This window comes from Cynocephalus volans, chromosome 5 (assembly GCF_027409185.1).
Source record: "Cynocephalus volans isolate mCynVol1 chromosome 5, mCynVol1.pri, whole genome shotgun sequence".
Classification (NCBI taxonomy): Eukaryota; Metazoa; Chordata; class Mammalia; order Dermoptera; family Cynocephalidae; genus Cynocephalus; species Cynocephalus volans.
The window spans coordinates 44,000,263-44,015,758 of NC_084464.1; the positions used below are offsets into that span (position 1 = coordinate 44,000,263).

At 56.6% G+C, this 15,496-nt stretch overlaps 1 protein-coding gene across 1 annotated transcript; it reads left to right on the forward strand.

The window, feature by feature from the left end:
* The first annotated feature begins 37 nt into the window (after positions 1-37).
* LOC134379002 (complement C4-A) lies at positions 38-14,049 on the forward strand. Its single transcript, XM_063098274.1, has 41 exons — positions 38-102; positions 230-425; positions 617-818; positions 1,012-1,082; positions 1,164-1,252; positions 1,478-1,560; positions 1,746-1,842; positions 1,984-2,089; positions 2,182-2,314; positions 2,732-2,847; positions 2,952-3,131; positions 3,265-3,450; positions 3,581-3,766; positions 3,934-4,092; positions 4,364-4,490; positions 4,668-4,739; positions 4,962-5,159; positions 5,251-5,362; positions 5,454-5,524; positions 5,795-5,934; positions 6,037-6,246; positions 6,456-6,507; positions 6,607-6,696; positions 6,846-7,055; positions 7,237-7,312; positions 7,587-7,743; positions 7,841-7,957; positions 8,064-8,235; positions 8,464-8,696; positions 8,772-8,939; positions 9,308-9,367; positions 10,347-10,440; positions 10,541-10,724; positions 10,829-10,919; positions 11,051-11,125; positions 12,472-12,574; positions 12,741-12,830; positions 12,912-13,010; positions 13,168-13,251; positions 13,504-13,636; positions 13,809-14,049. The coding sequence occupies exons 1-41, from the start codon at positions 38-40 to the stop codon at positions 13,948-13,950; spliced, it is 5,229 nt and encodes a 1,742-aa protein (XP_062954344.1). The 3' UTR covers positions 13,951-14,049.
* The last annotated feature ends 1,447 nt before the right edge of the window (positions 14,050-15,496 follow it).

Below are 15,496 nucleotides of genomic sequence, written 5' to 3' on the forward strand. Positions count from 1 at the left end.
CAGCAGACAGATCTGACCCCTCTTGGGTCCTGTAGCCATGAGGCTCCTCTGGGGGCTGATCTGGGTGTCCAGCTTCTTTGCCTTGTCTCTGCAGAAGCCCAGGTCCTGGAGGCGGGTGCTGGGTGCTTGGCTGGGGGAAGGGCTGGCAATGGGACCTGATTCAGGAGTGAGAGAGAACTGGGGTGGAGGGGTTGAGCGAAATCTGACTGCTGACCCTCACTCTTCTCAGGTTGCTCCTGTTCTCTCCTTCTGTGGTTCACCTGGGGGTCCCCCTATCGGTGGGGGTGCAGCTCCAGGATGCTCCCCCAGGACAGGTGGTGAAAGGATCAGTGTTCCTGAGAAACCCATCTGGTAATGCCCCCTGCTCCCCAAAGGTGGCCTTCACTCTCAGTTCAGAGAAAGACTTTGTACTCCTCAGTCTCCAGGTAACTGGACCCCACACCCTTCTGCTGCTTCTGGGAGCCTCTGCCCTTCCCCTCTGTCTTGTAAATGTCCTCGTCTTCCTCACTGGCCTCCTCCCCTCCTTTCTTCCCACCCCAGTGGTCCACTTCTATCTCATTGTCCTTTTCCCTCTGCTCAGTCTGTCTCTGACCCACCCCACTCCATCTCCTGACAGGTCTCCCTGAAAGATGCAGACAGCTGTGGCCTCCATCAGCTCCTTGGAGTCCGTGGGGTCCAGCTGGTGGCACAGTCACCATGGCTGAAGGACTCTCTGTCCAAAATGACAGACAGTCAGGGTGTAAACCTGCTCTTCTCCTCTCGCCGGGGGCACCTCTTTCTGCAGACTGACCAGCCTATTTACAATCCTGGGCAGCGTGGTGAGTCTTTGCCTCAGGACCTCTACATTTAACTCCCTCCCAGCCAATTCAGGACGCGTTTGGTGCCTGAAAGAAAGCTCCAGACAGGAGGATTGCTTAGCAAATATTTGTCCCCCCACCCACTCCCTGGAATTGGGTCCACCTTCCCTTTGCACATGGTCTCCTGCTCACCTCTCTTTTCCTCCTCTCCCAGTTCGGTACCGGGTATTTGCTCTGGATCAAAAGATGCGCCCATGCACTGATGTCCTCACGGTCACAGTGGAGGTGAGTCCCTGACCTCTGGCCTTCCAGACCCTGGCCACTGATGTGACCTCCCACCTGTGACCGCTTCTACTCCCCTTGCAGAACTCTCATGGCTTCCGTGTGCGGAAGAGGGAGGTGTACATTTCTTCGTCCATCTTCCAGGATGACTTTGTGATCCCAGACATCTCAGAGTGAGCTCTCCCTACTGGGGATTGCCCCCAGCTACACCACCCCAATTCCCATTTCCCCTTCAGCTCTCTACATCCAACACACAGAGTCACATCCTGAGATGCCCTGACCCTCTGCCTCCTGAGCCTCTGGATGACCCCACAGTCCTCTTTCCAGGGAACCAGGATCTGCTGGCCCTCTGGCCCTCCTACACAGATGGGCTGAATCCCTTCCTTGTCTGTCTTCAGGCCAGGGACCTGGAAGATCTCAGCCCGATTCTCAGACAGCTTGGAATCCAACAGCAGCACCCAGTTTGAAGTGAAGAAATATGGTGAGAGCTGGAGACATGAGGGACAGGCAGCTCCTTTCCTGAAGAAAAGAAGGGGAGAGGGATAGGAGAGATGAAGGGAGAAGGTCAGGGCCAGGGAGATATGGGGCCACAGCCCTGAGGGAAGGGGAGTCTTTGAAGGGCCCTTTCGCTAGAGTCTGATCTACCTACCCCATTCCCTGGGTCAGTCCTTCCCAACTTTGAGGTGAAGATCATCCCTGGAAAGCCATACATCCTGACAGCACTTGGCTATCTTGGTGAAATCCAATTAGACATCCAGGCCAGGTAATGCCTCCTGCCCCCGCTGGGTCCTACTTCTAGGCTTCCCACTCTGTGAATGGGCTGTGGAGCCCTGCTTCCCCCGCTCCCAGATCATGATTTCCCCAGCCTGTGGCCACCCTCTTCCCCATCTCCCCGTGGCGACAGGTACATCTATGGGAAGCCAGTGCAGGGGGTGGCGTATGTGCGCTTTGGGCTCCTGGGTGAGGATGGTGAGAAGACTTTCCTTCGGGGCCTGGAGAGTCAGTCCAAGGTAGGAAGGAGGATGGGGTGTAGGGAGAGGTGAAGAAGGTGAGGAGGGAGACTCCAGTCTCACCCCATGTCCTGCTTTCCTCTCTGCCCCAGCTGGTGGATGGCCAGTGCCACATTTCCCTCTCAAAAGCTGAGTTTCAGGGTGCTCTGGAGAAGCTTAATATTAGTATGGCTGACCTCCCAGGGCTGCGTCTCTATGTTGCCGCAGCTATCATTGAGTCTCCAGGTGAGCAACTTTCCCTTTCTATACCCCCAGACTCTTGCCTCTGACCCCTGAGCTGACCCTCTGTTTTCCACACCATCACCACTCCTGACTTCTTCCACCAAAAGCCAGGAAAGACCCAGGAGAACTTGCCTCTCTCAGATTCTGTCTCTGGGTAGTTCTGACCCTTTCCTTTGTCTCAGTTTATTTATTTTTTGCACATTCATTCACTCATCCAGCAGGCATACTTGTATGTTACACACTGTGTGTCAGGGCCTATGCTGGGTTTCTGAGAACACAGAGATCAATATGGGATGGCCTGTGTCCTGAGGAGCTCACTGTCTAATGGGAGGGAAACACTTGAGCCTCTCCCCCGTCACACTCCTGTCCCTCTCTTCCCAGGACTCTGTCCTCCACCTCTCTCTTTCCTTTGTTTTGCAGGCGGGGAGATGGAGGAGGCGGAGCTCACATCCTGGCGTTTTGTGTCATCTCCCTTCTCCCTGGATCTTAGCAACACCAAGAGATATCTCGTGCCTGGGGCTCCCTTTCTGCTGCAGGTTTCTTCTGAAGGGGGAAGATGGGTGGGGGAGGGGGTGTAGGTCAGGAGGGCACAGGTCTCACTGATCACTCTCTTTTACCTGCCCATCCCCCATCCACCTAGGCCCTGGTCCGAGAAATGTCTGGCTCCCCAGCCTCTGGCATTCCTGTCAAAGTTTCTGCCGAGTTTTCTTCTTCTGGATCTGCTTCTAAAATTCAGGAATTTCAACAAAACACAGATGGGAGCGGCCAAGTCAGCATTCCCATTGTTATCCCTCAGACCACTCCTAAACTGCAGCTCTTGGTAGGACTCCTCTGACCCATGGGAGATGGTGGGGGAAGGAGAGGTTCCCAAGGATCCACGGCCCAGCTTGGGAGGAGGAGTGGGGTACCTGGGTCCTTACAACTGACCTACCCTGACCTGCCTCTCTCTCTAGGTGTCTGCAGGTTCCCTCTACCCAGCCACAGCCAGGCTCACCGTGAGAACTCCTTCTTCAGGAAGCTCCGGGTTTCTGTCTATTGAGCGGCTGGATCCTCGACCCCCTCGTGTTGGGGACACTCTCAACCTGAACCTGCGAGCTGTGGGCATCAGTGGGGCCACCTTCTCTCATTACTACTACATGGTGGGCAGGAGCTGGGGAGCGGAGGAAGGCAGGGTGCAGGGATGAGCCCTCTGGGTGGGGCTGGAGTGGTTTCAGGCTGGCATGTACAATGAGGAGGAAATTCCTCTTGCCGCTCCTCTTCTTGGCCCAGATCCTATCCCGGGGTGAGATTGTGTCTATGAATCGAGAGCCCAGGAGGAGTGTGACCTCAGTCTCCCTGTTTGTTGATCATCACCTGGTACCCTCCTTCTACTTTGTGGCCTTCTACTATCATAATGGCTTCCCAGTGGCCAACTCCCTACGAGTGGATGTCCAGGCTGGGGCCTGCGAGGGCAAGGTAACTGGGGCTGGAAGAGATGGTGAGTGTGTTAGGGCGGTTAAGAGAGAAAGAGGACGGGTGATTGCCAACAGGGCATGGATTTAGTGGGGAGTGCACCAAGGATGCACCGGCCTGAAAGAAGCCCTCCCCACTCTGACTGCTACCCCCTGCTCCACCTCTGCCAGCTGGAGCTGAATGTGGACAGTGCCAAGGAGTACCGTAATGGGGAGTCTGTAAAGCTCCACCTGCAGACTGATTCTCCATCCCTGGTGGCGCTGGGAGCTGTGGACACGGCTCTGTATGCTGTGGGCAGCAAGTCCCACAAACCCCTTGACATGGGCAAGGTTTGTCCAGACCCTCTCCTCAGCACCTCCTACCCACCATGGCTCAGTGTCCTGCTGCCCTGAGCCCTGAACCCAGCCCCTGAATCTCCCCAAGTCTCCTGCAGACTTCCCAGTCTCTGTCCACTTCTTCTCTTGGCCCCTGAAGTCTCTATTTCCCCACTCTCTGTCTCTCTTTCATATTTGTCCACACTCTGCCCTCACCCAAAGCTAAGTGCCTGATCCTGCCCCTCAGCCACTCTTGTCTCCCAGCATCTCTGCCTTTTCTTGCCAGGTCTTAGAAGTTATGAACAGCTATGACCTTGGCTGTGGTCCTGGGGGTGGGGACAGTGCCCTTCAGGTGTTCGATGTGGCGGGTCTGGCCTTTTCTGATGGAGACCAATCAACCTCGATCAGAAAGAGTGAGAACAGGGGAGGAAAGGGAGGGGGTGGTGGGAAGATCAGGAAGGAGGAGGGGCCTGATGGGGCACGGTAGGAAGAACAGGGACAGGAAGGGCAGGGCGTTGGGGAGGGAGGAAGAGGGAGCAGGTGGGAGGCCACACACCCTGTGGCTTGACTGCAGTCTCACCTCCTATCAGGTCTGAGCTGTCCTGAGAAGAAAACCCGGAAAAAGAGAAATGTGAACTTCCAAAAGGCAATTAGTGAGAAGTGTGAGTTGTATGGTCTGCCTCTCTGTCCCTCTGCTCCTCAGTGAATCAATATGTGGTATTTGGGGCCAGAGATCAAATTCTGGGGTTAAAGGTGGCTGGGTGGGTGGCTCTGTCTTACAATGCTGGTCTCTCAAGGAGAGTCATGTGGATCTGGGAGTCAGGGTGGGGGCTGAGGTGTGTCTCCTTTTTGCTCCCTATGCTTACCCTCACCTGGTCCTGCAGTGGGCCAGTATGCATCCCTGGCAGCCAAGCGCTGCTGCCAGGATGGGTTGACGCGGCTGCCCATGGTCCGCTCCTGTGAGCAGCGGGCTGCTCGAGTGCTACAACCAGACTGCCGGGAACCCTTCTTGTCCTGCTGCCAGTTTGCTGAGAGCCTGCGCAAGAAGAGCAGGACCAGGGGCCAGGGGGGCCTCGCCCGAGGTAAGGGACTGGGTGGGGCTGGGGAACAAGCAGTGGTGCCTGGGAGGGCAGAAGGGCCCCTTCCTCACTCCTGTCCACTGTGGTCCCCCAGCCCTGGAGATCTTGCAGGAGGAAGACCTGATTGACGAAGATGACATTCCTGTGCGCAGCTTCTTCCCGGAGAACTGGCTCTGGAGATTGGAAACAGTGGACCATTCTCGAATGTGAGGGCAGGGGTGGGTCTAGCCTTGTCTCTGGGCTGTGTCTTGTGCCAGCCTGGGGTGTGACGGAGCTTCTCTACCTTTCCTGCCACAGATTGACACTGTGGCTCCCTGATTCTCTGACCACGTGGGAGATCCATGGCGTGAGCCTGTCCAAAAGCAAAGGTGAGGTCTCCCTGCCTCGGCCTCAGGCTGTTCCACTTCCATTTCCCATTGACCCAGGCTCCCTACTTAGCCCTTTGTTCTTACTGTAGGAAGGGGGTTTAGAGATTTGGTGACGTCTGTACTGGCATGCACCTGGCTTGGGCTAGAAAGCAGGGGCAAGCTGAGGGCAGAGCTGGGTCACTCCCTGCCCTCCCTCCTGTGGCCCTGAGGCCTTGATACCTGCAGGCCTCTGATCTCTGCCCCCTGCCCCCATGCTACCCCATCCATCAGGAATGTGTGTGGCCACACCTGTCCGGCTCCGAGTGTTCCGCCAGTTCCACCTGCACCTCCGCCTGCCCATCTCTGTCCGCCGCTTTGAGCAGCTTGAGTTGCGGCCTGTCCTCTACAACTACCTGGATAAAAACCTGACTGTGAGGCCTCTTGGGAACCTGAGCACATGGGGGTGGGGGAGGTGAAGGGTGGGGAGACTAACTGGGCTGGAGCTCAGGCCATCCCCCTTTTCCTGCCCCCAGGTGAGCGTCCACGTGTCCCCGGTGGAAGGGCTATGCCTGGCTGGGGGCGGAGGGTTGGCCCAGCAGGTACTGGTGCCTGCGGGCTCTGCCCGGCCTGTTGCCTTCTCTGTGGTGCCCATGGCAGCTGCTGCTGTGTCCCTGAAGGTGGTGGCTCGAGGATCCTTGGAATTCCCTGTGGGGGATGCAGTGTCTAAGGTTCTGCAAATAGAGGTGAATGGGGCACCCCTAAATCTAGGTCCCTGGGCTCCCAAATTTATCCCTACCCTCAGCAAGCTCAGTGCTTTGGTTTATTTCCATCTTCTGCAATTCTGATCCATCTCTGTCCCTGAAGTTTAAATTCAAAGTCCTGGGGAGTCCGCACTGGGAGGGGCAGGCCATAGTGCCAGTGATCTCTGATAGCCATGTTTCCCCCGAGACAGAAGGAAGGGGCCATCTATATGGAGGAGATGGTCTACGAACTCAACCCTCTGGGTGAGTGAACCTCTGCCCCGAGCCATCGGTTTCCTTAGGGGGTTGTGGTGTGGTGGATGTGGACAGCAGGACAGACTGCCAACCTCCCCATCTCCCCAGACCGCCAAGCCCGGTCCTTGGAAATTCCTGGCAACTCTGATCCCAATATTATCCCCGATGGAGATTTCAGCAGCTTTGTCAGGGTTACAGGTGGGAGTGTCCTCTGATCCCTTCCCAGTGGCCACCCTTGGATTCATGTGAAACCCGTGGGTCCCTGTTTGATCCCATATCCCCATGACCCTCTGACCCTGGGTCCTCAGACCTACTCTCTGATCCTCAACCCTCTCCCTGCTGTGTAGCCTCAGATCCATTGGAAACTTTGGGCTCTGAGGGGGCCTTGTCACCAGGAGGTGTGGCCTCCCTCCTGAGGCTTCCCCAGGGCTGTGGGGAACAAACCATGGTCCTCTTGGCTCCTACACTGGCTGCTTCCCGCTACCTGGACAAGACAGAGCAGTGGAGCACACTGCCTCCTGAGACCAAGGACCGTGCTGTGGATCTGATCCAGAAAGGTTCTGGGTGCAGGCGCAAGCAGGCGTGGGGGCCAGGGGGAGGGCAGCTAATAGGAGATGGGCAGCCCTGGAGGATAGAGGGGGGAAGAAAAGGGATCCCCAGTGGGAATGGGGAGCATGGCCTTGGGCACACGCAGTGGAAGAGTGGGTGTCACCTCAGCAGCTGCCTCTCCTCTCCAAGGTTACATGCGGATCGAGCAATTTCGGAAGACAGATGGTTCCTATGCAGCTTGGATACAGCGGGACAGCAGCACCTGGTGAGGTTGGGAGAGTGGTTCCAGGTGTCTGGAGAGGGGGCCGGCCCCGTGGCTCACTCGGGAGAGTGTGGTGCTGATAACACCAAGGCCACGGGTTCGGATCCCATATAGGGATGGCCGGTTCGCTCACTTGGGAGAGCATGGTGCTGACAGGTGTCTGGAGAGGGGTCAGGGCTGGTGGGGGCAGAGCCAATACAATGGGAGGGGAATAAGCAGGTGCCTGCGGAAGTGGGGCTGTATCCCCTGCCCCCAACCTTCCCTCCCGCCCCTCTAGGCTCACTGCCTTTGTGCTGAAGGTTCTGAGTTTGGCCCAGGAGCAGGTGGGCGGCTCACCTGAGAAGCTGCAGCAGACAGCCAGGTGGCTACTTTCCCAGCAGCAGGCTGATGGCTCATTCCAGGACCCCTGTCCAGTTATACACAGGAACATGCAGGTGCGGGCAGGCTGGGAGGCTGGGCTGAGGAGCACTGGTGGGAAGACTCTCTCTGCTCCTTCCCCCTCCTGGATGACATCTTTTCTCCCCTAACTAGGGTGGCTTGGTGGGAAATGATGAGACCGTGGCACTCACGGCCTTTGTGGTCATTGCCCTTCATCACGGGCTGGCCGTCTTCCAGGACAAGAGTGCAGAGCAGTTGAAGCAGAGAGTGGTGAGGACACCTGCATGTCTGCCCTTCACTGGCCCCTTTCTCTCCACCTTTCTCCTCAGGTGCCCAGGTGTCCAGCCCCCAGACCTTCCTCCCCACTTCATTCTAGGAAACCTCCATCTCAAAGGCAAACTCGTACTTGGGGAAGGAAGCAAGTGCTGGGCTCCGGGGTGCCCATGCAGCTGCCATCACGGCCTACGCCCTGACACTGACTACGGCCTCCCAGGACCTGCGGGATGTTGCCCACAACAACCTCATGGCCATGGCCCAGAAGACTGGCGGTGAAGGACGGGGGCCCTGGGAGTGAGCCCAGGGTTCAGGGGACCTTGGGATCCCTGAGTGTGCCAGAGTGAGAAATTGAATGAAGACCCTGAGAAGGAATTACAACATAGGCAGGGATGAATTTGAGGTAGAATTAGGAGAGACTGAGGGGGCATCAAAAGGCCAGGTGACTAGGATCCTACCCCCCTCAACCCCCCGTTCACCTGTGGGTCTCCCTTCACTTGCAGATGACCTGTACTGGGGCTCAGTCACCAGCTCTCAGAGCAATGTTGTGTCATCCACCCCGGCTCCTCGCAGCTCAGCAGACCCCATGACCCCGGCCCCAGCCCTGTGGATTGAAACCACAGCCTATGCCCTGCTACACCTGCTGTTGCGGGAGGGCAAGGCCGAGAGGGTCGACCAGGCTGCAGCCTGGCTCACCCGTCAGGGTGCCTTCAAAGGGGGATTCCGCAGCACCCAGGTAGGGGCTGCCCCAGGGCTCTGGGGGTGGGTGGTCCTGAGACCAAGTGCCTGAGTCCTGGCCCAACCTCCCCAGGACACGGTGATCGCCCTGGATGCCCTGTCTGCATACTGGGTCGCTTCTCACACCATTGAGGAGAGGGGACTCAATGTAACTCTCAGCTCCACAGGCCGCAATGGGTTCAAATCCTATGTGCTGCATCTGAACAACCACCAAATTCGGGGGCTGGAGGAGGAGCTACAGGTGAACCCCTCCCTCACCTGGGTTGCCATGACACCTGGGCCTCTCCTGGCCATCCTACCCTCCCACCTGCGAAAGCCCTGTAGCACCTCTTCCTGAGGTCCTTGTGGGAAGACTTACTGGCCATGTGACCTGGAGAAAGTTGCCCGACCTCTGAGCCTCATTATTGTCACATGTGAAGTAATGTGTGCAAAGTCCACCCGCCAGGGCTGTTAGGGCTGAGGGAAATAATGCACATGGAGTAAGCTCTATGGAAACGTGAGGTGGGGAGAGGAGGTGGGTTGTTTTGAGGGAGGAGGTAAGTTGTTGGAGCAACAAACAGGTTTTCCTGTGTCCTGCTGACATCTCTTTCCCTTTTTTGATCCTGAAAGTTTTCTTTGGACAGCAAGATCAGTGTGAAGGTGGGAGGAAACAGCAAAGGAACCTTGAAGGTGAGGGTCAAGGACAGGGCGGGGCTGGCAGAGGAGGGAGGAAACGGGCTGGAGTGGGAAGGCCAGGGAAGGAGGAGGACTGCTCAGGGATGAAGGTCCGCTCCTGTGCTGGCATTCTTTCCTCGCTCTGCTAGCCCCCGTTTCGGGGTACCTGTCCTTTCCCTTACCCCCTCAGTGCTGATGGCTCCACATCCTCAGCCCAGGCCTCTCCCCTGACCCACAGCACCTCAGACATGGCCTGTCCCAAACCGCTTCTTCCTCCTGTGTTCCTTGTCTGGCTGATGGCAGCCGCTCCATCCAGAAGTCCAGCCACCGCTCTGGAGGTTGTCTTGGTGGCCCCTTTCCTGAGCCCCTCCTGGTGGCCCAGTTATTCCTCCTCTGCCCCCCTGCACCCTGTTCCTTGTCGTTTGTGTCCTGGATTCTGTGCTAAGATAGACTTGGAACTTCCCCCTGCCTCCTGTCTCACCCTCTGATCCATTGGCCACATGGCAGTGAGAGGGGCCTTCCAGAAACAGCAGTCAGATTGGCCTTGGAGAAAAGTGAGACTCCCCCACTGCACTGTGGCTCACATGTTGGGCTCCTGCCCACCTCTCCAGCCAAACAGATCCACTCATTACACAGACCTCCCTGCCTTGAGCGTCCTTCCCCTGCTTCTTGTCCCACGAGACAAGAGCCTTCTCCTCCCTCAAGCCTCGGCTGGAAGCCTTTCCTGAGCTTTCCAGCTTCCCCTGTGCACCGTCTCGAGTGCTAGCCCACGGGGGCAGGTCCTGCTTCTTCACCTCCCCATCTCATCATCTCACCTGACTCCTGTGGTGGATCCGGTGCCCACACATATGTATGGACTGTTCAGTGAGGGGGACGAGAAGGGGCTGAAGGCCTTAAATCCCTTAGCTCAGGGAGGTTCCCTCAGGTATGGCCCTGGAGAGAGGTCTGTGGCCCCAAATGTCCTGTGTCCTCTCCCTGCCTCTTGCTGAGCCAGGTCCTTCGTACCTACAATGTCCTGGACATGAAGAATACAACCTGCCAGGACCTTCAGATTGAAGTGACAGTCATGGGCCACGTTGACTACACGAGTAAGTGTCAGGTGGGGAGGTCTTGGGGCCTGGAGGGGCAGTGTGTGGGCGGGGGGGTGAGTGGCCACCTAGCCCCTGCTAACAATGTTTCCCTGAACAGTGGAAGCAAATGAAGACTATGAGGACTACTATGAGGACTTTCCAGCCAGAGATGACCCAGGTGCCCTTTCGCAGCCTGTGACGCCCCTGCAGCTGTTTGAGGGACGGAGGAACCGCCGCAGGAGGGAGGCGCCTAAGGTGGCAGAGGAACAGGAATCCAGAGTGCAGTACACCGTGTGCATCTGGTGGGCTAGGACCTGCACTGGGAGTGTTGCGGGCAGCTGCTGGGCCAGGGGAGGGAGGGCAGGACCAAGGCTGGGGCTGGATGACAGGTCCCATCTCTCTGCAGGCAGAATGGCAAGGTGGGGCTGTCTGGCATGGCCATCGCGGACATCACCCTCCTGAGTGGGTTCCATGCCCTGCAGACCGACCTGGAGAAGGTGTGCTCAGCTGCCCAGAGCCCTTCCTCTGCCCGGGGAGCCCTGCCCCTTCCCTGCAGCACCTCTGGTGCTGAGCCCTGTTATGGGCAGGGCCCAGGACCACCAACCATGACTGCCTCCCCTTCCCACAGCTGACCACCCTCTCTGACCGTTACATGAGTCACTTTGAGACCCAGGGACCCCATGTCCTGCTATACTTTGACTCGGTGAGTGGGGAGAGGTAACACAGGAAGGGAGTTGATGGCACCAGGTTTGCTATGTGTTATGAGGGGTCTCAGGAGACAGCTTTGTCAGCGGCCAGTGCTCTTGAGAACTTGTGACATAATCAGGGGGACAGAACAAGGGTGAGCCACATGAGTCACAACAGAGTTAGGTGCAGACCTCCAGGGGGCTGCTGCCTACAGGGACCAGTGCCAGTCAGCAGGAGGGGACCCTCAGGGCTTGAGAGTGAGCCTTTTGTAAAGCTGATTTTATTCAACTTGAGGGGTTGACTTTGTTTTTTTGTTGAACTTCCTAGGTTTTTAAAATTTTTTTTATTTTTAAAGTGTATTTTCTTTTATAAAGTGATAGTGGCCATAGGTGATAGTTGTATTTGTCTTTTCATGAACTTCTTTGGCTAAAACAAAGAGTTATTAACTCTCTGACGGCCCTCAAAAAATTTTTTTGAACACTTACTGTAACCTCTGGGAGAAAGTATGAGAAAAGCATGGTGGCTGGCATTAGCCAGGTGCTTGTAGGTCAGAGAAGACCCCCTGCCCCAGTAGCTTGAGAAGCCAGGCAGAGGAGTCTAGGTTGAACACAGTGGAAAATGCGGAGTCAGGAAGATTCCCGGGCAGGGAGCTGGCGTGACGGCTGCCCAGCTTAGGAGGGGAACTGGGAGGGCTCTGGCCTGGACTGGCCCTGAGAGGGTAAGAGGAGGGGTCTGGCCTAGGGCCTGAGCGCTGGGGTCACACAGGGTGACCTGTCCTTAGGTAGATTAAGGAGGCCACAGTCATATTAGTGATGGAGACAGGGCTGTCAGGAGGGCCAGTGGGTTTGGAGCATGCATTGGAGAATTTATAAATCCTGCCAAAATCCTAATGCAAGGATGGGGCTGGAAGTTGTTTGGGAATCATCAGCTTGGATGAGTTGCTGGCTTCTCAAGCTAACAGAGTGGTTGAGACCCTCACAGGGGAGTGCAGAGGAAGGGAAGAGTCAGGGCTGGGATCTGTGCCTCTGGGAAGAGAGAAGAAGGGAATGTAAGAGATGACCAGGTCAGAACCAGGGATGGTCCAGAAGCCAACCCTTAGCTTCAGAAGAGTCTCACAGAGAACGTGTCCATGATATGAGACTCTACAGCAAAGATGGAGACAAGGTCACCATCTGGGCAGTGAAGTCATCAGAGACCTTAGGGAGCAGTTTTTAGAGTTCTCTTGGCAGGAAGGTAATGGAATGTGAAGGACTCTGGAGAGGAGACCAATGGGAATCAAACAGAGATAGGCCAAGGAAACGCAGCCCAGCAGCCTGCAGGCCCAGGGGTGGGTCCCTGATCTCTCTCCAACCCCGGTGCCAGGTTCCCACCTTGCGGGAGTGCGTGGGCTTTGGAGCCGTGCAGGAAGTGGCTGTGGGGCTGGTGCAGCCAGCCAGTGCAACCCTGTATGACTACTACAACCCCGGTGAGCATTCCCAGTGCCTGGCGTCCAGGGGAGGTTGGGACAGGTGCTCTCATATGGAACATTAGGAGCTGGAGCAGTGAGTAGCAGGGAGTCCTGGGGCTCCACGGGACTGGGGAGGCAGAGAGGAGGGGCATGCGCCCTAATGCTGCTCTCTGCTTTTCTCCAGAGCGCAAGTGTTCCGTGTTTTATGGGGCACCAAGTAAGAGCAAACTCTTGTCCACCTTGTGCTCTGCTGACGTCTGCCAGTGTGCAGAGGGTGAGACTCCAGGCCTGGGACAGGGGTGGGAAGCTGGTTGGCTGGGACTTCACACCATCTCACCTGTGTCCCCACCCTCAGGGAAGTGCCCTCGACAGCGTCGTGCCCTGGAGCGGGGGCTGCAGGATGAGGATGGGTACAGGATGAAGTTTGCCTGCTACTATCCCCGAGTGGAGTACGGTCAGTCTTCCTGCCCAGGGCCCTGGCCTGACCCTCTGTCACTGACCAGCTGTTTTAGTCTCTCCAGTGTGCCTGCTCCCCTCACAGGCCCCCTGCAGCCTCTTTGCTCTGAGCCTTAGGGTAGCTAACCTTCTCTCCCTTCTCCTGATCCCTCTAGGCTTCTGGGTCAAGGTTCTCCGAGAAGATAGCAGAGCTGCTTTCCGCCTCTTTGAGGCCAAGATCACCCAAGTCCTGCACTTCAGTATGAAGGGAGCTAGAGAGGCGGGGGTGGGAGGAGCTCTGGGCCTGGGGTCTGGCCGTCTGGAGTAGTGAAAATCCAGATAGGTCTGAGCACAAAGCCTCTTAGCAGCCCTGGGCTTGCCCTTAAACGGGAGCAGCAGCACCTCCAGTCGGGAGTGGCAAAGGTTAAAGTGAGGGTGTTGACAGCGCCTGGCCCTGCGCTCGGCCCACACCTTGTCTTCCCTCTGACACTCTCGTGCACATTCTCCTGCAGCCAAGGACACCAAGGCCACTGCTGGCCAGACCCGCAACTTCATGGTTCGAGCCTCTTGCCGCCTTCGCTTGGAACCTGGGAAAGAATATTTGATTATGGGTCTGGATGGGGCCACCCAAGACCTCAAGGGAAAGTGAGTCATCTGATCCCCTCAGTCTCTCACTCTCCTCATGTCCCTTGACCTTCCTTAGAGAACAGATCTCCAGTGCCTAGGACTTGCCCCCCAGAAGCCCGGTGCCTCGTGCCCTCCGCTCCCACCTGCTCATCCTTCTGACCCCTGCTGACTGCCCTTTTGTCCCCTGCAGCCCCCAATACCTTCTGGACTCAAATAGCTGGATTGAAGAGATGCCCTCTGAACGCCTGTGCCGGAGCACCCTCCAGCGGGCAGCCTGCGCCCAGCTCAACGACTTCCTTCAGGAGTACGGCACTCAGGGGTGCCAGGTGTAATGGCTGCTCTCCCCCTCCCCCAGGAGGAGCCTGAGCAGGCAGAGGCAGTGCCTGGTCTGCTGCTGCTCCTGACTCCTGAACACAGCCCCAGGCAGGGTTGATGCATAATAAAGGCTTTTGGCAGCAAAGTGTCAGTGTGTGCCGCATGAAGAGCTTAGTCCATCATGGGACCACCTGAGCAGAACTGTGCCCAACAGTCTGTACTAAGAACCAGAGTCTACATGGAGGCCTCCACTCAGTGTTTCTGAGGCACTCCACTGCCCGGATATCACCAGTCACCACAGCCTCAGGCAGGGCTTGTGCTGAGCTGACCCCTCAGCTCTTTTGCCTTATGAGCTGCCATCCAGCCACACGTCCCCCACTCTGTCCTCATGCAGCTGGCAGTTCTGGAGTCTGTTGTTTTTAGCTGAGTCCTGGTTTGTTGAAAGCCTGTTGATGCTTGATCCTACATGTCAGCAGGATGTCTTTAAGTTAACTTTCCCAGAGCTGTGCAATCCTTAGGTCTGATTTCCAGGTGCTGGTTTTAAACAAGCTGAATGACTGACTTTGGTCCTCACCCTGCTTGCCTAGCTTTGCCCCATTTAATGGCACCATTGGGTCTTCAAGGGTAACACAGAAATCCATCCAAAGAAATAGATCAGTTTTGATGGAACCAAGACAATTCAGCAGCCTGCCACTTGGTCCCTCAACAGAAATTCATGGAACTCTTGCTCGATGCCCAGCCTGTGCCTGGGACCAGACATGCAGCTCTACTCACTCGTTCCACGGCTCATAGATGGGGAGACAGAGAAGAAGACAGGCAGTCCCCATCCTCTGTGAAATGGGTGATGTCAGGGAGCTGTGTGGTCCTGTGGGGCGCCTAAACCGGTTGGTGGCAGTGCCAGAAGAGGGGTAGGGAAGACTTCCTGGAGGAAGTGACATCTAAGTTGGGTTCTGAGGGTGGAGAAGGAGTTGGACAAATAGAGCAGGGGTGGATGAAGGCAGTGGAGGCAGAAGAGGATATACATGCAAAGGACCAGAGGCTGGGGCAGGACAGCACATTTGGGGGCACTGTATGTAATCATGTTTCAAATTTGGACTTGGAAGTAGGATGGAGGAGATGGGGATGGCGAGGTAAGTGGAGTCAATTTATGAGGGGATGTCCACGAGCATGGCAGCTTTCCAGGTCACTCTCCTTTTGAATTGAGTCCTCTTAGTCCACGCAACTTTGAGAAGTTCTGACCTTTCCCAGATGTCTCAGAGGCTTCCTGGGGCTCTTGCGCACATTGCTCTGTGGCTGCCCATCAGAGCTCTCTCCCAAAAGCTGGTCTGCATGGTGGTGGCATAAACCCATTTACCAGAGCCAGGGATTTAGCTGCAGTTTGGCAAGACAGGGCCTGGGGCTGGGAGGCTGACTGTGAAGAAGATGACAGCTATTGTTGGAAATCCCACCCGTGTTTACTCCCTCCCAGTCCTGGGCATGGGTCCAGGCTGAGCCTGAGCCTCTTCCACCAGGACCCTCAGCAGTTAACTGGTTAAGCTAGTGGGTGGCACAGCCGGGATCTAG